The 22,743-nt window shown below is 40.0% G+C and overlaps 1 protein-coding gene across 1 annotated transcript in view; it reads left to right on the top strand.

Moving 5' to 3' along the window:
* LOC132815939 (neurexophilin-1-like) overlaps positions 1-20,977 on the top strand; it is a 43,016-nt gene extending 22,039 nt beyond the window's left edge. The window contains exon 2 of the mRNA XM_060825311.1: positions 20,216-20,977. Coding sequence (XP_060681294.1) covers positions 20,216-20,977 — 762 coding nt within the window. The remainder of the gene's footprint in view (positions 1-20,215) is intronic.
* The last annotated feature ends 1,766 nt before the right edge of the window (positions 20,978-22,743 follow it).

Below are 22,743 nucleotides of genomic sequence, written 5' to 3'. Positions count from 1 at the left end.
GTAGCTAGCTTAATTTACATTTCTTTATTTGCAACATCTCTCATGACTCTTAGTAAGATTGAAATTACAATATGCTAATCATTTCTGTAGTGATGTGAGGATAACTTCCATATATTATTTATCTAATTTGTTTTTGGCTTTGTAGTTGGAGCATATTTCTTCAATCCTACAATCACTGCCTCTCTTTTGCAATGGTTAATGAGGATAACATCTCAAGTACCTTTAATCATTGGTTGTAAACCAATTCACACAAACCCTGCAATATGCCTCTTAATTCTGGTTTGTTATTTCCAGAAGCATTGGCAGCTTTTTAATGCCCTGTGCAAATATCATTTTTTTTACCTGTTAGACTAGTGAACTTGTGGAAGCCATTTCAACTTTGGACAGACCAGAGGGTCAATGATAACCTGTTCAGCACATGCTGTTTTGATTATAGAGGCGATCATGTAGTTCCAGAAGATAACCTATATTCATAGGAAATATGAGCAGGGAATAGTCCTAGAGCATTGTAATTCTGAATTTTCAATGCACTCTCTCAGTGTGAAAGTTGTTCCCTGCCAGTAGTGCAGAATTGCAGAGTCATATAGTTTTAGGACAATGTGTTGCTACAGTATCAATGGCTATTCTAGCTTGCATAAGGAGAGCAGCAGTGCCACTTCATTATTGAGATGCCCGACAGTGGACAATAATACTGAAGTTTCATGAGTGATTTGAAAATTAGTTTTATTCTCAAACCTGTCCTTGCCATATATTTTATTCCAGGATTTTTTTTTTCTCAGCTATGTTGAAGGTAGAGATTGTTCCTCATTTTCTAACAGAGGTCATTGTTTTAAAAATAGCATGTCACAAATTTGTAAATGAAAGGATTGAAGAAAAATCTCAATATTGCAAAAAACATATGGTATCCTAAAACTAAGGATTAACATTCATACTCTTATTATACACATGTACATAAATTTATGATTCCTGTAAATTAAAATAATTATTTCCTTTTCTGATCTTTTGAAGTCAAATCCAAACATCCAATTCAAATGTATAAATGTAGTAACTATTGTATTTAACAAAGCTCGTACACTGTACTGGCACTTATGATGAATACAGCTACAAAATGATGTTTTCTATACCATAGGAGCAATTTTAATCATAAAGGATATCAATACCTAGATTCAGAGTATTGTTTAAATTGGTACAAATGTCAATGCACCTGCAAGCTAGCTCCAATTGGCTAACTTTCAGGTTTAACTCAGGCCTGTTTCAAAATGTCTGCATACTATAGGTAGGTGTAGGTGGAAACTATTTATACATAAATTTCTGACAAATTTTATACTTTGCTTTACATGCATGGTTTTCCCCAGCTTTCTGAAGCTTGCCCTTGAAACCAAGACTGGATTTCTGAAAAGCCATTCATAGGGTTAGTAAAACATCAGGCTGACTGGCCTTAATAAATCCCCAGCATCTACAGCAGCAATCCCATGTCCTTCTTGGAAAGAGCACTTGTGGTGCAGAACTATTTTGAGTATTTTTAAGGTATTGAGTCTATGGATCAGGATGGTTGGTGTGATGATGTCTGGCAAAAAGGAAAATAAGCATTAGCAGCAGCAATTACCTGCAATGAAAAGACCTTCAGGTTAGCAGCGAAGAGAAGTGAAGAGGAGCAACAACAGCTGGTGGTCAGCAGAGAGAGAGCAGCAAATGGAGTTGAGCAAGGAGGTGGCACTATCTATGTCAGAAGGTATAAATCAAATGGAGGCTCAATTGCCTTGATAACTTGGATGAACAACGCATCCATAGAGTCATAGGGTAATAGATTCGTACAGCATGGAAACAGACCCTTCGGCCCAATTCGTCCATCTAAATTTCCTTAGATGCACTAACCCCACTCTCTCCTAATGGGTCCATATCCCGCTAAATCTTTCCTATTCATTTACCTGTCCAAATGTCCTTTTAATGTTGTAATGATACCAAATCTACCACTTCCTCGGCAGTACATTCCAAATATGAACCACCCTCTGTGTGAAAATGTTGCACTTCAGGTCCCTCTTAAACCTTCCTTCTCTCTCCTTAAAAATATGTGCCCTTGTTTCGAACACCACTCCCCTAGGGAAGATACCTTTGCTATTCGCCTTATCTATGCTTCATATCAGATCGTGGTGGACAACTGGGTCCTCAACAACAGATTGCTGGCTTGTAATCCCAACAACTATGAATGTGACCATCGCCCTCAACGTGTTTGCCTCTACTTTTTCTCGAGTTCTGCTAGAGACAGTCAGCAACAGAACACAAAAAGAAGGTGACTGATAGATTTATTGCCAGGGCCATTATTATGTCAGCCTCAGCTGTCATGATGACTCCATACAATTTCTGCAGTCTAAGTTCCTCAATCTCTCTTTGAACCTGATGGTGGACTTGAAGAATATCTGATTGGCTGTGACATCTAAGAGGAATCCTGTTGTGCTTTGATCTGAAAGGAGTTTTACATGGGACAGTTAAAAATTACACATTGTACATCCCAGTCCAACACCAGCATCCCCAAATACATGAGACAAAGATGTCACTGGCTGGGTCAACATTTGTTTTCCATTGCAAAATGGCTTAAGAAGATGGTTATGAGCTGCCTTCTTGAACCACTGCAGTTCATTTGGTGTAGATGGACACATCACGCTGTTAAGGATGGAATTCCACAATTTTCACACAGTAACACTGAAGAAACAATGCTATCTTTACATCTCTTGACGGTGAGTGCTTTGAATGGGAATTTGCAAGTTGGTGATGTTGTGAAAGGGTTAATACTGAGGACTGCTATTGGCATGACTCATTATGATGATGCCATGTGGCCATGTGAGTAGAACAGTTCAATTTCACAAAGGATGGAGATCAAACATCTGGTTCTCCTCAAAATTCCTGTAACAATGCCTGTCATAACAATGTACACTGCGGCTAGTTGCTAACATTCAATAAACTATTTTATTGATTACAAGACACTCTTCCAGTTAGACCAGGAAGTGGCTTACCTCCGGCACACTAGATCAATCAGGCCAGTAGTTTTCTGAATGGTGACAGCAGCTTTCATAATGCGCAGCAGTTGATACTGAATTGTGAGCTGATATGGCTTTACAATTAAATGCTATCAACAACACCCAGAAGTAATGCACCAATGCCATATGGCCACTAGGTGAGTCATTGAATGAGTGATCAGCATGCTGAAGATGCACTTTGGTACTTGGACAGATCTGAAGGTGTTCATTGGTATTTGCCAGCCTTTGTCTCAGAGTAATTGATTGTAGTTTGCTGCAATCTGAAAAACATTGCCCAATAGTGAGGAATTGAAGCTTCATGGCATTGAGCAGTTGTGGTCCATGGATGACTCTGATGGAGCGACAGTGAAGGTGGTAACCTCAGTGAAGCACTAGCTGTTCACATTGCTGCCTGGGGTGCCAATGATTGATTATTATGTTCATTTCTGTCATCACACTGATGCCACACTTACATCTAAGTATCACGATCCTCTCCCCTCAACCGCATTGGCATAAAGCAATAAGCAAAATCCCACCTGTTGAATTGTCAACTTTTCAGACCATCATAGTTGAAAAGGGTAGCACTGGAAAAGCTTGTTTTTTATGGCTCTTCTAAGCAACAGACTTAACACCCTGACGTTTTGTTCAACAGCCTTGTGGGATGGCAAACTTACTCTTCCTTTTTTATTGCTTCTATGTGGTACCACCTCTTTTCAATACTATGTTCAGATTAGTCAATTCAAGTATCTGCAGTTCTTTGTTTTATTCAATTGCTTACCTGCCTGGTATGAACCTTTTGGCTAATGACCTCTGGATATTTGGGGAGTACTGCAAGAGCACAGCCTCCCTCCCCTACTTATCCACCCCCTCCAGCATTGGAACCTCATCTTCAGGACATCTATCATCTGTTCCATGATGGCCCTAGTCAAAGGATGGCCTGCATTGTATTTGTGCTCACCTTCAGTCAAGGGCTGCATAAAGGAGTCGTAATCTATGGTCACGGAGGTTAGCCCGAGTCTCTGTGTAAGTGTTAGATTTTCCGGGTTCACAATTACAGTTACATAATACACAGAGTCAACCATCTGGAGGCAGTTGATTGAGCTCATTAAGAAGCACTAATTTAGATATTATGCCATATTTAATATGTCAAAGGATGGGCATACATTTCCTGTGACAAATGAGAAGGCTTCACCGACCCCAAAACTGTCCCATAGAATGGAAACGCAGAGGTCATGGATCTATCTGGTTTGCCGTGGTACAATGGTTATTCCTGATTTTTTTTTGTTTTGACAGTAGTCATTGGTGTTAAAGGTTTTTGTTTTTCCCTCAAACACCTGGTCTTCACCCAAGAAAGTGAAGGCTCATTTCTGTGGACTTCTCTGTCTTTTTCTCCCTCCCTACCCCTCCCTATTTTGATAATCTACACTGATGTGGATTTCTTGACTGAATGGAAAACCTTTCTATTGATGAAGTCAGTCACATGATAATGTGGTGCTTTCACTGCAACATGTGAACAGTAAATAACATCCTGCACATGGGAGGAATTGGCTATGTTGGCAAACTCTATGATCCAAGCTGTAGCACTGACTTTGTCACAGGGAGATGAGCTGAAATGGTGAGATCGGGAACAAATTGCATCAGTAAACAGAAATGCTAAATTTGTGGGATGAGGATTGAGAAATCCCATTCAGGTCCCTGTTGGATCCTTGAAGCAGCCAGTTGCAAAGAAATGTAGTGCAGATGTCACCTTGATGGTTACTGGGATAGGGTGGCCACCCAGTCCTGCTCCAACAGACAGCATTGCAGTTGACATAGTTCTATGACAATGTCCCAGGACATCCTTATTCAGCAGCGCACTGCACCTTCCACACCTGAAGGAAATGACATTGAGAATGACAGATGCTGGGACTTCAGCAACTCTTGCAAATCCTTTGGGGCCCTTCTGAATGTAGTTTTTCAGCTGCTGGAGTTTACTGTCAGACCTGGGCTTGCTGTGCATCTGTACGTCCTCAATTCTCTGCACATTTGTGGTGCATTCACCACAGCAATGATAACTCCAGCCATGGCTAGATATGTTGTGGATAGTTCCAATGATTCTAGTAGGAAATGTCAAACAAAACAGCTTCTTAGTGATGTGAGCAGTCAGCATTGACATCACACACAAATGACAATTTTACATGGTCCTCGATACAGTGAAATAGGGAGGACTCTGATAAGGCCCTAGGCTGCCTATAAATGGATGTTAGATGAAGTAGACCCTATTCCCATGTGGGCAGCATTAGGGCATATTGCACAAATATAGTATAGGATTATAAATCAGGTATAATTACTCAAATCCTGCAAATTCCACCTCTCTCCCACCTCTCCCACATCACCCAAGCATTACATATAGGAATATTATGATGAACACTTACAGTTCAAAATGAGAGGAAATCAACTCTGATTGTTTGTCCATCATATGAGACCTTCGATTGTCTTTGTGAATTTTGACCTGCAGGTGACTGATTACTTTACCTTTATAGAGATGACTTTGACCAATGACATAGTCAAGATTTACCCAATGAGCCCCGGGGAACATGATAGTTCTCCCAACTGTAGTGACCCACTGTTATCGTGCCCCACCCCATTCAAGGCAGGATATTGGTGACAATCAATGACCCCACCTCTCCATCCCTTGCAATAACTTGTGCTGTTTTTTGCTCCATTGTTATCCACCTTTATGTGCCACTTTCCATAATTATTGTACTCTCTGTAACTGAACATGCAGCTTCCAAATCTGACAATTGTGTTCCAAATTGCCAACCACAGTAGTGGCCCCTGATATCACCTGTCCCATTCTGAACCATTCCTACTCCTCCCCCACCAACCTCTGACTTGTTGTGAATAGACCCAAGGCTGACCATGGCCCACCTCCCATTGCCAACGTGGAATGACAGCCGAACTGATGACTGACTAGACCCCCGTCTGATCTCTCTGTAGATCCCTCTGCTTCCAATGAGGCTCAGGATTTTTATCAGAGCCATAGGTCCCTCAGAACAAATGTAGCCTTGGTAAGAGCATACTCATTGATTTAAGAATTATTTTAAGCTCTCACTCTTTAGGAATTTCCCATCTTTCTAAAGCTCAATCTTTTCTCTCCTGTCCTACTAAACATAGATGGATGTCTAATTATTTTTGAAAGGCACAATTGAAATTTGATAATATGTGGTGTTCAAATACTGTACCAGAATCAATAGCTCAAAACGAATATCAATGGAGTATCAGTACTCTGACAGATTAAAGAAACAAATGTTTAATACATTGATATGCTAGAAATATCGATCACAATTTTGTACTCCATATATACATGGATAAAAGATTCCCCTGTGCCCGTCACTATAATCAAGGTGGCAGTCAGACAAGCAGCAGACATTTCTTCAGGATTTTTGTGCTACTGAGCTGTAGCCTTTAGCAAAAGATCATGAGAACAAATATATCCTCATCTTGTCTTTACAGTCTTCACATGTTGAATCGATTGGGTGATTTGTCAACATACAAACATAGAAAATATGTGGAAAAGAATGCTAAATTGTTGCAATATTTTATGTAAACCAATACCTTGTAAATGCCAGCATTAAATACACATGGTAATTCTTTATTCATTCAACAAGGGCAATCAATGACCTGCACATAAATTATCAGGTACTTTAATCTGATGTGAAAATACACTCAAGCAACAACAGCACTAACACCATTTTATTTGGTTGAAAAATAAAGCACAGCTTCATATGTTTACACTTCCTTTGGTAACGTTCCAATAAATTATGCTGCATATATAGTTTGATTCAACCTCCCCCTCCCCACAGTGTTTAACACAGCCAGCAGTGATGAGAGTAACTCTTTGCTCATTTATATTGCAATGATGTGTTGCAAGACATAACTCTACACATTTGTACTGGTTAATGACATTTGGTTGGCTAGTTTCTGCTGATTGCAAAGTGTTGATAGTTCCATGAGTTCATTACAATCAGTAGAAATTGAAAGAATGCCAGCTGGGGCACAAGATCTTTGAAAATTTTAAGTTTATGAAGTGAGCTTTGTGCTGCACTAGTTCACTAGTGAAGCAAAATCATCTTTTGTTTGCACCAGTAGCAGTCATCATCAGCAGCTTTATATATCTCTGCTCCTTCCTGAACAATGCAAACACCAGCAGCTCGGTATAAATGCACCATGAGAATCCTCCACATTAGCACGCTCTATTGTGTCCTAAGTGGTAGATTTTACAGCAGGTATTCTGACAGCACTGCAACATTTTTAGGCATCCTTTATTATTCTGCAGGGCAATCGTATAATAATACATTCTAAATTAGATTTTGAACAGTTAATATGGTGACACAGATGCAAAACAACCATTGAGGTAATCAGAGTGCTCTTTATCATTAAGGGGTAAATTATCTACAACTTCTATTGTCCGCACATGCAGGATTAAGAGGCAGAGTTAAGAAGTCGTTGCCTGAGTTTTCCTGCTCCTCCAGAAGTTTTTGATCTTACGGTATCTTATTGAGAGATTTGGAAACCAAACACATGGAATGCATTGAAATAACCTACTAGATATTCATTAAATTCATCATCGGCCTTTAAAGGGTATCAGCTTGCTGCCACTAGGGATGGGGTGATGGGCAATGCGATGTGAGCAAGCCAGCCAGGTATTCCTCAGTGAACCTATCAGCAAGCTTTTGTATCCAACATACGTACCTGTGGGCAGCAAGGGTCGTTGGAGGATTCTTTCTGACCTTTACACCAACCTTGCTTCCTCCCTAGCAAACTTTACTGAGGGCCTTCCTGACTGGCCCCAATAAGGCTGCTCCACCAACCTGGTCTCTGAGACTCTTTGCTGGCTCTGCCTCTGAGCACCTGTTGCAGCACTGGTGGTGACACAACTCCAGATGGCACAGCAGGTACTGTAGAACTGCCAATATCTAATTGGTCAACAGTTCTTAGCGGCAGGAAATCCATCCTTCAGGGTCCAGGAAACATGGTGTGGACCAGGCAGGTCGCTGATTGCTTTTAACCATGTTAATGTACTTGGGAATGGACATTACTGGGTTGCCATGAGTTTTCTAGTTGATAGACAGCTCACCACTGTGATATTTGCTTATCCTGTTCATTTGAACCATCAATTCTTTGCAGATAACGTCATGCTGTTTTGACTCTTTTATAACTGCCAGATGCAGTGCAAAAGCCCAACCAAAAGTCATTTTTGCAGATCATGCAGTCTCTGTCATGAGCACCCTCGATAAAGCATCTGCAATGACATTTTCTTTTCCAGACACACGAATGATTTTCAAATTATACGGCTGAAGAATCAAGCCCCATTGAAATAGTTGTAAGTTCCTGTCCCAAATTATTTTTTTTCAAAAATCAAAAGATTATAATATATAGAAATAACAGTTAGTCCACATTATTTGTGATGTATATGTTGAAATGGTGTACAACCAGTACAAGACTCACTGTCTCTTCAGCAGCTGGATATTTATGTTGATGTGTGGTCAGTTTTGACAAAAAGATAACTGAAAGGCCATTCAGTCCTGTCTTTTAATCTTGCACTGATGTCACTGGCACCAACAACGACCATGACTGGCATTGCATAATGTGGTAAAGCTGAACCCGCTGCTGTCGTTAGTATTGGTTTCAAATTTTCAAAAGTCTTTTGATCGTCTTGCATCCATTTGAATTTTTGCCTTTTCCTATGACTTTGTTAAGGGTGCAGTAAGAGTGCTGAAATTTAGTACAAACTTGCAAAGAAAATCTGCAAGCATAAAGAAAGAAACTTGTTTCAATATAATGTAGAGATTCACATTATGTCCTTGGCACAGAAGTCCAAAATAGTCTCGACATTCTTTCAAATTCTATCTTCACTATATTTCTCTTCCTTCTCTCATATTCCTTGTTTTTCTTTCTTATCCCTTTCTCTTTGTTTTTTCTTTTCCTCTTTTTTCCTAATTCATGTTTTTTTCATTTTTTTTCTCTAAATCCAGGTTTTTGTCATTTCTACCAGTATTTTAGCTAATTCCTACTGTGACAGCATGTTTCCTTTCTCTCAATTCTGCATGTTGTATTATCAATCAAAATCTTACAACATCCAGCTTTAACTTCTACCTTCAATGTATCTGCTAAATCCCACAGTTTAGGCTGAGTCAAAGATTTTAAATAATCTTCTATTATAACTTCTAGTTCTAGAAAATTCTTCGCAACCTCTGAAGCCATCCTCAAATTCTGAGCTATACACTTTACTGCAATACAGCTAAGTTATGCACCAGAAATACTCCAAAGTGATTACCTTCGCAACTAACCTCTTCAGTGTATTATCCCAATCTGTTTGGTCTGGGACTAACACTAATTCCCCATTCTAAGGTGACCTAGCCCACTGTATAACTTTCCCTTCCCAGGAGCACATTTCTTCAGAGCCACACTATTTCAAGGACTTTATAAGATTTCTCTACACAAAGATAAAAATGAAACTGAAAATCTTCCTCTCTCATATATGAATATTTCCCTTAAGCTTAAAAAAGTACACGTTACAGAAATCTCTAACCAACTTTGAAGTTAGTTAATTTACCATACTGAGCCTCAAAACAAACTAAATAAACAAAATTCTATCAATAATGCACAAAACTTATTTGCTCCAAAGCCAGGCTTTGAACATTGTTTTGATTTTTAAAAAATCACCATGGCTACAGAAATGTTCACACGTTAATGGTTAACATCAGACACACTGTTTACTAACACAAAAACCAGAAGCTCAAACTTACAATGCATAATATTAATAACTATACACATAAATCCCACAATTTACATCACAGAATGTGATGTATATGTGCTGTCCTTCTTCTAGATGATATTGATCATGGGTTTGGAAGGAGCCTTGGCAAATTCTGAAGTGTATCTGATGCTCACTGCTGATACTGTTCATTGGCGATGAAGGGAGTTTGTGCATCACTTTACTGATAATCAAGAATACACTGTTTTTGTTGGAGATTGGCTGGGTTTGATTATGTTTTCTGGGTACAAGACATACCTGGATATTTTCCACCTTGCCAGATGTTTGCCAGTGTTGCAGTTGTAGTGGAATTATTTATCTGGGAGCATGACAAGTTCAGGGGCGTAAATCTTTAGTACGATAGCTGGAGCACTGTCAGTGCACACAGCCCCTGCTGTTTCAGTGCTGTCAGTCGTTTCTTGATATTGTGTAATCGTGATCCTGTGGACCTTCAGAGAAGGCTGAAATAGATCACTGACTTGACATTTCTGGCTTTAGATTGCTGTGCATGTTTCACCCTTATCTTCTGCACTTACACGCTGGGCTTCCCCATCATTGAGGATGGGGATATTTGTGGAGCTTCCTTCTCCAGTGAGTTATTTAATTGTCTACCACCATTCACGTTTGGATGTAGTCCAATTGCAGAACTTAGATCTGATCATTGGTTAGGGAATCACTTAGCTCTGTCTTTCACTTGTTACCTGATCTCCTGCAATCTTCATTGAACCAGGGTTGATCCCTGATTTGATTGTAGTGGTAGCATGGGAAATATACTGTGTCTTGAGGTTTTAGATTGTGTTTAAGCACAATCCTGCTGCTACTGTTGGCCTGCAATCAATCATCAATGCCCAGTTTTAAACTGCTGGATCTGTTTGAAATCTATTCTGCCCCATTTAGCATTGTGATATTGCGACGTGAAGTAGTGTGTCCTCAGTGTGAAGATAATATTTGACCCCCACAAGGATTGTTTGCTGATCACTCCTACTGATACTGTGATGGACATGTGTTTCTGCAGCAGGTAACATGGTGAGGATATGGCCAACCATTTTTTTCCATCTTTTTGGTTCCCTCACCACCAGTTGCAAACCCAGTACAGCAGCTGCATCCTTTAGCACACTGGCCATCTTCATCAATATTGGTACTGTTGAGCCACTCCTTGTGATGGACATTGAAATCTCCCATCCAGGGTATGTTCTTGGCTCTTGCCACCTTTAGTGCTTTTTTCACGAGGTGTTCAATATGGAGAAGGACTAATTCATCAGCCAAATGGACAGGAGGGGGAAACAGTAGTAAGTGGTAATCAGTAGATGGTTTCCTTGCCCATGTTTGACATGATTCCATGAGACTCCCTCTTGATAGTAAACCACTGTCTTGCTACATCTGTTGGTTCTGTCCTGCTACTGGACAGGACATAGCCAGGATGGGGTTGGTAGAGTTTGGGACTTTGTCTTTGTGGTACAATTCCATGAGCATGACTTTGCCAGACTGTAAACAGCTTTTGGAATTTGGCAGTAACTGCCAGATGTTAACAAGGAGGACTTTGCAGGGTTGACAGGGCTGTGTTTGCCATTGTTGGTTCCAGTGCCTAGGTTGATACCAGGTGGTCTGTTTAGTTTCATTCCTTTTTGGGGACATTTTAATGATTTGATACAATTCAGTGGCTTGCTAAGATATTTCAAATGGCAGTTAAAAGTCATTGCTATGTTTGGAGTCACATGTAGGCCAGATAAGGCTGACAGATTTCCTTTCATAAAGTACATTAGTGAATCAAATGGATTTCATTGACATCATTAGACTTATAACTCCTGATTTTTAAAATTCAAATTTGATCATTCGAATTTGAACGCAGGTCTCTGGTGCAATATCTGGGTTTCTGGATTATGAGCCCAGTGACAGTACATTACAAATTACCTCTTTGCTGATCATAAAATCTTCCATATTTTTAGAAAGCAGTTTTGGTTAAGAAATATTTACCCTTTTCCATAGACACTTTGAATAATATTGCACAGACCGAGATTTATTCCAGTCAAGGAAAGAAACATTCCATGTTAGAAGTAAATATTCCTGAAACATTAAATAATACAGTGACAAGACAGTTCAATTCAGAAGAGAAAGTCTTGAAAAGCAAGCATTGAGATGTTAGACATTCATGCAAGTGAATCCCAAAGCTGATCTATTTTGCGGACAATTGTGTCCATTCAAAAAAAATTAAATTGAGAAACAATTTTTTGATTGCTAGAAGTAATCTAAGTGTATAAATTTGATCAGTCATTACATTTTAATTTAATTTGTAACTAAATTTTAACATGCATAGCTCATGGTGCAACAAAGGTACAATACTGCATACTAGAATTTTGTGGATTTATCTGATTTGCAAATAACATTTTCCTCTTTGAAACTCCTTTGCTGATCAACTCCACTTGTTGTATTATGATTTCTTGAAATTCCTTCTATTACATATTACATAAATACAAGGTAGCTTCAATCACAGCAAACTTTAAATGTTTGTTATTTTCATATTTGTTTATTTTTGTTGTTGACTTTCCTTTTTAAGACACTGAAATAATCACTAAAGCATTATAATGTCACAAGGATGGACTCATCTCACCATCTCTCAATATTTTCTCATGATCTTCCACTTGTTAAGACTACTTGACTAACATTTTAGAGTTCTAGAGCACTTCCAAAGATATCAAGAAGGTAACTAATTTCCTGTTCCATGCTAATTGAGATAAAAGTTTTCAGTTGCTGGGTAAAATGATCACATTTCGTATCAATACACTGTAACTGTTAGATTTGGCAGTGTGTACAGTCAATTTTTTCCAATGTCTTTTGTTATTCGATTATACCATAGCAGGTTAAAGTCTAAGTAGCTATTCTGACCTCCAAATGTTAATTTAAATCTGCAGTAATTGTAGAAGGGTAACAGTCATCTGAACACATATATGTTAATTATGAAAACAAAAATTCATCCAGTTCTAATTTTTGGTTGTAATATGTGGCTACAGGATTATGAAATTCTAAGGTCTGCAATTACGCAATAGGATGTTAATGCACAACTTGAATTCCTATCCCTGCAAGGTGTTGAACTTGTTTGTATATCATGCTGTAATTTGAGGGCAATCAAGTTTTCAAAACAGAAAGCCTTAGTTCCTTTATGGTCAATATCCTAAAAAGGAACTAATTACATTTTAATATACAGTTATTAATTAACAAGACGAAGATCAGAGAATCAGAGATTCAATAATCATATGCTAAAATTGAATATAAAAATGTTATGAAGAAAGTAGTTCAACGATAAAAAACATCCTTCTTCCAAATATTTTTCTCCTATAATAGCCAACATCTACCTAATTAACATGAAGTTTTCTTGAATAATATTGTTTTGAATGCTTAAGTAAATTCTTTGTTGTGCTGCATTGCCATCTTCTTCCTTATCACCTCAGCAGTTTTATAAGGCTGTCTCCATGACAGCTGCTTCTTTTTCTGATCATTTTTGAGGACTGACTCCACAACTTTCTGCTTTGAAAGGGTTTCTCTTTTAATGCTCAGCAGGTAGTTACTGATGAAATTGTTAAATTTCAAATCTGTAACTATCCTCAGTTTGGACTTCAATGTCCCACTTTCAGGAGTCCAGTATTGCATTCAACAAATCAAAGTGTAGAAAACTAATAGAATAAATTTATTAGGCATTAAAATGGCTGTAAATGTTTTGTGACTATGGCACAATATTTATAAAATGCTCATTTGCCATCTAGTGTTAGATACCAATAATGCATCAATCTTTGTATAATTGCTATTTTATTATAATGATTTTCCATCTTTTTTGCAAACATTTGGTACGTAGTTGAAATATCAACTGTCCGTGACCAGGCTGGCGTATGAACAATCCAACCGCTTGTCTTCAGTCATGTTTGCTTGAACGGAAAACAAGAAAATCTTGGCTGCCCTCTTCATCTTCTTCTCCCTGAAGGGTTGTGTAAAGCTTCTGGATGTGAAATGAAAGAAAGGGACAGGCTGTAGCATATATTGGTCTGAGTAAACAGAAACAGATGAGTAGCTTCTGCAAGCAGCAGCAATTTGTCATGCATCAAGTGAGAAAGGGAAGATAGTTTAAAACCCTGCAGGACTTGTTGTCCAGCCTTGCCAGATGTCGCTTTCCTCATGCTTCCCCTGTCCACAATATCTATTACCTGCTCTTCCAGTAGTGACAGTTCATGGAGGGAATTGTGCCTCTCTTCCTGATGCTGCCCGCTCCCTGCAATTGTGTGAAAACTTACCTTAGAGCAAAGAAGGAAGTGTGCAAATGTGGAAGTATGAGTTGATTTGAGATTAGTGTTACTAGGGTAAGGAATATTACAGTTGGAAGGAAGTGAAGGTATTATTAGTGAAGAGAGGAGCAGTTTGCAATAAGTGCTGAAGGTGTTGAAATGAAGTGTGTGACAGTGATTGGAGGAGCGAGCTGGTAATTGGGTGAAGTAAGATGAGAGAATACCTTTAGTTGAGGGTACTAAATCTTTGATGGCATACTTTCGGTACGAAATGGCATCCAAGTTTTTTATTAATTCATGGAGATGGACCAACCTCCCTTGGCTGATGAATCAGTACTCCTCCAGGTTGAACACACTTGGAAGCACTGATGGTTGCAAGGGTGCAAAATGTACTCTGGGTGGGAGTTTTCATTTTCCACCATCAAGACTGGCTCAGCACCAGCATTACTAATTGAGCTGCTTGGGTCCTAAAGGACATAGCTGCCAGACTGAGTCTGCAGCAGGTGGTGAGGGAACCAGCAAGAGGGAAAAGCATACTTCATCTCATCCTTACCAATCTGTCAGCTGCAGATGCATCCGTGCTAAATGGGATAAACTTCAAATAGATTTGCAACTCAAAACTGGCCATCCATGAGGGACTGTGGGCCATCAACAGCAGTAGAATTATACTCCAGGAAAGTCTGGCCCAGCATATCCCCTACTCAATGTTTACCACTCAGCCAGGGATCAAAATTCTGGTTCAAAGGAGATTGTAGGAGGGCATGCCAGGAGCAGCATCGGGCATACCTAAAAAGCAGGGTATTAACCTGGGGAAGCTACCAAACGGGACTACTTGCAAGCCATGGTGATGGATAATTAAACAACTCAGTGGAGGAGGAAGCTTCACAAATATCTCCATCCTCAATGATGAAAGAGCCCATCACATCGGTGCAAAAGATAAGGCTGAAACACTTGCGGCAATCTTCAGTCAGAAATGCTATGTGGGCAACCCATCTCGGCCTCCTACAGTGGTCCCCAGTATCAGACACCAGTCTTCAGACAACTCAATTCATGCCACATGATGCCAAGAAGCTGTTGGAGACATTAAATACTGCAAAGGCTATGGGCCCTGATGATATTCTGATAATAGTGCTGAACACTTGTGCTCCAGAACTTGCCATTCCCCTGTACTTCTTCCAGTGCAATTACTACACTGATATCTACCAAACAATGCCCAGGAATATCCTGCACACATAAAGCAGGGCACATCTAACCTGGCCAATTACTGCTCCATCAGTTTACTTTCAATCATCAGTAAAGTGATGGAAAATGTCATCAACAGTGCTGTCAAGCAGCACCTGCTCAGCAATAGCCTGCTCAGTGATGCCCAGTTCGGGTTCCGCCAGAGCCACTCAGCTCCTGACCTCATTACAGCCTTGGTTTAAACATGGACAAAAGAACTGAATTCCAGAGGTGAGGTGAGAGTGACTGCCCTTGATGTTAAGGCTGTATTTGACTGAATGCGGTATCAAGGAGCCTGAGTAAAACTGGAATCATTGGGTTTAAGGGGTCAAACTCTCCACTGGCTAGAGTCATACCTGACACATAGGACAATGGTTGTGGTTGTTGCAGGTCAGTTATCACAACTTCAGGACATTTCTGCAGGAGATCCTTAGGGTAGTCCTCTCATGCCCAACCATCTTCAACTGCTTCATCAATGACCTTCCCTCTGTCATAAATTTTCACTGATGATTGCATAAGGTTCAGCATCATTCATGACTCCTCAGATACAGAAGTAGTCCTTGTTCAAATGCAGCAAGATCTGAACAATATCCAAACTTGGACTGACAAGTGGCAAGTATGGTAAAAACAAGAACTGCAGAGGCTGAAAACCAGATTCTAGATTAGAGTGGTGCTGGAAAAGCACAGGTCAGGCAGCATCCAAACGTTCATGCCACACAAGTGCCAGGCAATGATCATTAACCAATAAATACAATCCATCCACCACCCCTTGACATTAAATGGCATTACTATTACTGAATTCTCCATTATCAACATCGTTGAAGGGTGTCAATTGACCATAAACTCAACTGGACTTACCTCAGGAACACAATGTCAAAATTCCTGGATGGGCGCAACTCCAACACTCAAAAAGCTTGACACCACCCAGAACAAAACAGCTCGCTTGACTGGCACCGATGCGGTCTCCTCTACATTGGGGAGACTGGACGCCTCCTAGCAAAGCGCTTTAGGGAACATCTCCGAGACACCCGCACTAATCAACCACACTGCCCCGTGGCCCAACATTTCAACTCCCCCTCCAACTCTGCCGAGGACATGGAGGTCCTGGGCCTCCTTCACCGCCGTTCCCTCACCACCATACGCCTGGAGGAAGAATGCCTCATCTTCCGCCTCGGAACACTTCAACCCCAGGGCATCAATGTGGACTTCAACAGTATCCTCATTTCCCTTTCCCCCACCTCATCCTAGTTTCAAACTTCCAGCTCAGCACTGTCACCATGAATTGTCCGGACTTGTCCGACCTACCTAGCTCCTTTTCCACTCCACCTTTCCTCCCTGACCTATCACCTTCATCTCCTTCCTCACTCACCCATTGTACTCTATGCTACTTTCTCCCCACCCCCAACCTCCCCCAAGCTTATCTCTCCACGCTTCAGTCTCTCTGCCTTTATTCCTGATGAAGGGCTTTTGCCTGAAACGTCGATTTTGCTGCTGGTTGGATGCTGCCTGAACTGCTGTGCTCTTCCAGCACCACTAATCCAGAACCAAATCCACAAATGTCCACTCCCTCCATGACTGATGCTCAGTAGAAGCAGTGTGTACTATCTGTAAAATATAATGACAAGGGCAGCAGATACATGTTCCTTTGCACCCACTCACCATTTGAATTAAAAATATAATGCTAGTCCAACCTGCAAAGCCCATGTTTCTTTTCATTCTGTCATGAAACATGGTCATCGCTGGCTTGGGCCAGCATTTATTGCTCATTTCTAGTTGCCCCTAAGAAGGTTATGGTGAGCTGCCTTCTTGAACTGCTGCAGTTCAAGTGCAATAGGTTGACCCGTAATGCCCGTAGAGGAGAGTATTCCAAGATTTTGACCCAGAAATAGTGAAGCGTTGGCAATATATTTCTAAGACAGGATTGGGAGAAGATAATTGCCCTTGAGAAGGTCATGTTGAGCTTTGTTCTTGAACTGCTGCAGTCCATGTGCTGTAACACAGTGACATTAAAGGAATAGTGAAATATTTCTAAGTCAGCTGATGGTGTTCTCATGTATCTGCTGCTTTTGTCCTTCTACATGAAAGTGGTCATGGGTTTGGAAAGTGTTGTCTAAGGAGCCCTGGTGAATTTCTGCAGTGCAATTCGTAGATAGTTACACGGTTGCTACTGACCATCAGTGTGCATGGAAGAAGTGAATGTTTCTGAGTGTGGTACAGTAAGCGGGCTGCTTTGTCCTGAATGTCTTAAGTTTCTTGATTGTTATCGGGGGTGCACTCATAAAGCCAAGTGGAGAGTATTCCATCACACTCCTGACTTGTGCCTTGTAGATGGGGTTTTGGGAGTCAGAAGACCAGTTACTTGCTGCCTAGCCTCTGACCTACATTTGTAGTGACAGGATTTATTTGCCTAGTTCAGTTCAGTTTCTAGTCAATGTTGGTAGCAGAGGATTCAGTGATAGTAATGCCAGTGATTGTCAAGGAGCAATCATTAGATTCTCTCTAGTTGGAGACGCTCATTGTCAGCCAAAACTTGGATATTGTCCAGGTCTTGCTGCATTTGGACATAACAATTCCAGCATCTTTAGGACTAGCAAATGGTGCTGAACATTATGCAATCATGAGAAAACATCCTCATTGCTGACCTTATGATGGAGAGAATGTCATTGATGAAGCAGCTGTCGATGGTTAGGTCCAAGGCCCTATCTTGAGGAACTCCTGCAGAGATGTCCTGAAGCTGAGCCGACTGACCTTCAACAACCACAGCATATTTCTTTTGTGCCAGGTATAACTCCAAACAGCGAAGTGTTTGTCCTTTCATTCCATTGACTTTAGTGTTGCTAGGACTCCTTGATGCCACATTCAGTCAATTAACAAGGGGCAGTCAATCTCAGCTCACTTTTGGAATTTAGCTTGTTTTTGTATGTTTGAACCAGGGCTGTAATGAGGTCACTAAAATGTGTTTAAATGGCCAAATGTCTTAAAGGTCTTAAAATGGCCATTTTTACTGCCTTTTAATCAGTGGCATTTACCTCAAGTGACAGCGAATAAACCTCCCAAACGTCCCTGAAAATTTTACTTTGCAGTAATAAGGATAAACGTTGAGTTGGCTACTTATCTGCTGTGCACATGGTTTGAAAGAAATTATCAAAGTTTCTAAATCTGCTTTATCAGAATTCAAAAATAAATGAGCAATGTGAATTGACTCAGCTGTCAAAGGTACCTTCATGGGACAAAGTAAGATTCTTTCTTCCACCTTGAGCTGTCCTGATTCAAGTTATCTTTCCTGCCAATTTTTCCCTCATCCCTCCTTATTCTTTCTCACTTCTGTTTCTCTCTTTCTTCACTTTCTCTCCCTCCTTCTCTAATTTTAACCTCTCTACCAACGTTCTGTTTGTTTCATTATCCTCAGTTCCTCCTGTAAACCCGTGGCCATCCCTTTTAAAATTTTGAGGTTGTTGACTTTTGAGAAAACTTCTAATCCCAAATGCCTCACAGAATCATTTAATTGTTCCAAAGAACGCTTAGGCACTAAATTTAGATATTTCTATATTTGCAATGCAAACTCAAGAAAGTATTTTGCAATTTAAAATAAAAGGTCTCAAAGTAACGATTTGCACACTCTAATTCTTTTGTATCTTCTCTGGGTTCAATTATGGACAGGAGCTCCCAGTTGTTAGAGTGTGTCTGCACGTGAGGTTCCTCAGTTTGTTACTACTCTGGTTCGGAAACCCAAATCACCTGAGTGAGGAAGGATGAACTTGTTTATTCATCTGCTCCCCAAGTTGCTTGCAGCAAGGCTAATTTAAAATGTATCCTTTCCCTTGTGGATACCTTTCTCCCAGACCAAATTAACTCATAGTTTTAATAGGAACCAATTCAACTAGGCTTCCTTGAGTTAAAAAGAGTGGGTGAGTTTATTAGGTTACTAAATGTAGAAAGAATCAGGAAGAAGAAGTGAATCCAAAAAAGTAAAAGTAGTTAAAAAAAAGGACGAACCGTTATTTTGATTATTAGTGAAGAGTAAATAGCAGAACATCGAGAAACCACTTATGAACTACTATGTACTGTGCTAGTCACCATACTCTCGAAGGATGTTAATACATTGGAAGCAGTTCAGAGAAGGTTTACTGGACTAATACCTGTGCTCGAAACGTCGAATTCTCTATTCCTGAGATGCTGCCTGGCCTGCTGTGCTTTGACCAGCAACACATTTGCAGCTAATACCTGGAAAGAGCAGATTGCCTTATGATGAAAAGCTATACAGGCTAAATCTGTATTCTCTGAAGTTGAGAAGAGTCAGTGGTGACTTAATTGAAACATATGAGATCCGAGAGAACTTTATGAGTGGATATTTGTCTTTCTGTCTGAAGTTTCCTGACTCTATACAGGTGAGCCATTCCATATGTTCAAACAGGACTGTGCCAGATAGTCACTGGATTTATATCCACAGTCAGTGTTTGGTTGTAGCAGTTCTCTCTTAACAGACAATTACAAGCTCAACATGTCTAAAAGTACTTTGGAGTTCTGATCTGCCATCATTTCACTATGTTTTGGATGAGATGATAAGCTTCATATATCTGTTTCAGCAATTTGGGTATATATTACGATTTAATGATGCGGGAGTTTTCCCCATGTTCTCTGTCACCATTAGAACTCTGTCATCTTATTATTTTGTTGATCTTGAAATATGTGGATGTTTGCTGCATGTGTCTATATAGTGGTCTCTCTACTTCAAAGTATTGCATTTGAAATGCATAGAAATACTTTTGAAAGTTGTGATCACACTCCATAGAAGTGCAAGTTTAGTTTGAATCATTGCTATTGTAAGACGATGTTATCCACACAGTAAGTGAGCAGATGTAATTCCACAGTTGTTGAGCAAAATCTCACTATTTTTTTCATACTTATAGGTTATTTGCGTTCATGGAAATAATCCGCAGAAATCAGAACTTCTAAAAACTGACAGCCCTAAGAATTCACAAAAACACATATGGACAGAAAGCAGCAAAGACCTCTCCATCAGCCGTCTGCTTTCACAGACATTGTCTGGCAAAGAGAATGCTACTGCTGTGGACCTGCATTACGAAACTCCAGTACCTTACTCTGACCAGGACATATGGGATTGGTTACGAAATGCATCAGATCAGAAGGAGCCCCGCCCTCGACTTAAGAGGCGACCTATAGTCAAAACGGGCAAGTTTAAGAAAATGTTTGGCTGGGGGGACTTCCATTCCAACATCAAAACTGTCAAGCTAAATCTACTCATCACAGGCAAAATAGTGGACCATGGAAATGGTACCTTTAGTGTCTATTTCCGTCACAATTCTACTGGCCAGGGGAATGTTTCTGTCAGCCTGGTACCCCCTACAAAAATTGTGGAATTTGACTTGGCTCAACAGACGGTGATTGATGCCAAAGATTCAAAGACATTTAACTGCCGTATTGAGTATGAAAAAGTGGACAAGGCAAAGAAGACTACGCTTTGCAACTATGATCCATCAAAAACCTGTTACCAGGAGCAAACGCAAAGCCATGTGTCATGGCTGTGCTCCAAACCCTTTAAAGTTATATGTATTTATATTTCATTTTACAGTACAGATTATAAACTAGTGCAGAAAGTGTGTCCAGATTACAATTACCACAGTGACACGCCATATTTCCCCTCTGGCTGAGGGTGACCTGATTGGCATCTGAGAAAACGGTTACTGTAATTATAGTATTGTAATGAATTCTATATCTTAGTCTTCATTTGTATGAATGGTTTGTACTGTATATAGTTTATTCAGTGTTATTTCAGCTACCTATGACCATTAACTTGTAACTGTCTCTCTTGCTTGTTTATGGTTTTAAGAACAAATGAAATGAAAAAAATAACCTTTTATTTGTGTAGCCGTTGTAGCTTACAACAAACTCATGTACAAAAAATTATTATAATTAATGTAACTGGTGAAAGAACAATTTAAGAGGTATACATATACCATATTATTCATTGCTGTATTAAAGTATTTTATTTCTGGAAGATATGGTATGTAAATAGTAATAAAATACTAAAAGATTTCAGTTTCAAAATGTGGATACCCTTGAATTATGGCACATCAATAATTATTGAAAATTTCCCTGTGACTTTTGCTTCTTTATTTGATGAATATGTATGATGGTGCTTTGGGTCCAGGATGTTTATTATGGATGGATTGTGTAAACTGAGACAGACTCCTAAACAAATACAAACTTCCACTCAGAACAAATGTTTTGCATCGCTGTTGATACAGCATCTTTCGCTGGATATTTATTGATGATTATACTGATTTGTGGCAACTGCCACAACATTAGCTACTGCTACACAGGTGTTTGACAAATATATTCAACTGCTACCAAAGCTGAATGCTGCCAGTTTAAGTATCCATATTGAGAAACAAACTTTGACAACACACTTTGCAATTTCACCTGGACACTGCAATAGAAAATATAGGATCCATAAAACATAGCAACAGAAGTGGGCCATTCAGCACATTGAGTTTACTAATAATTCTCAACTCCACTTTCCTGTTGTTTCCCTATGACCCTTGATTCCCTTACTGATTAAAAATATGTCTGTCTCAGAAACTAGCAGAAGAATGGCACAATCTTCAGTGAAATGATATGAGCATCGAAAAGCAGCCTGCTTTGCTTTTTTGCCAATGTTTCTGCCCGAAATTTCGATTCTCCTGCTCCTTGGATGCTGCCTGATCTGCTGCGCTTTTCCAGCAACACATTTTTCAGCAATCATCCACAAAAGTTCTGCCAGGAATTTCCTAAGTGAAAGCTAACGGGAATCCTCCTTAGGTCCACTGTAGGCATGCGCAGAATCGAGGTGACATTTGTGCAAGGTGCAGCTGTGAAACAGAGAACCCTAGATGAATGGCTTCACTGAATGTCTTCAGAAATTTAAGTGAAGGGCTGCTGACTTTTACTCTCAGTGGGACTCCACCCCATAGATTGGCAGGCAGGGTACCCTTCAGCTTCACAGCACAGATGCATGCACTCTCATGGAGAGGTAGTGTCAGATGACAGTTCCTGCAGACCTGAATGGAATGAAAGGTCTCACAGTTTTCTGGAGGCTCCCACGGTCATTGGGAGCAGCGGGTTATTCCATTATGGTCTCAATGGTGGTTTGGAGGAAGAAGCAGACAACATATTGAGGGCAGGGGAGGTAGCTTGTTGGGACTGGAAGAATAACTACACTTCTCTAGCTCACATGCAATGCTGCACAAACACTTAAAATTCAGACATCCTTTCCTCCTTTAAATTGTTATTTTTTTTAAACCAGGAAACTCAAACACATTAAGTTAAAAAAACCGAATGATGATTAACTCAAAGCGTGCAGCCTCACCATAATGATTAAATGAATGACCCACATACTGGGAAGGGATTGGGGCCAACATCTTTCCCTCTCTCCATC

The sequence above is a fragment of the Hemiscyllium ocellatum genome, chromosome 5, assembly GCF_020745735.1.
Source record: "Hemiscyllium ocellatum isolate sHemOce1 chromosome 5, sHemOce1.pat.X.cur, whole genome shotgun sequence".
In the NCBI taxonomy this organism is placed as follows: Eukaryota; Metazoa; Chordata; class Chondrichthyes; order Orectolobiformes; family Hemiscylliidae; genus Hemiscyllium; species Hemiscyllium ocellatum.
The sequence above is the reverse complement of the archived record's forward strand: the minus strand, read 5'-3'. Positions and strand labels throughout refer to the sequence as shown.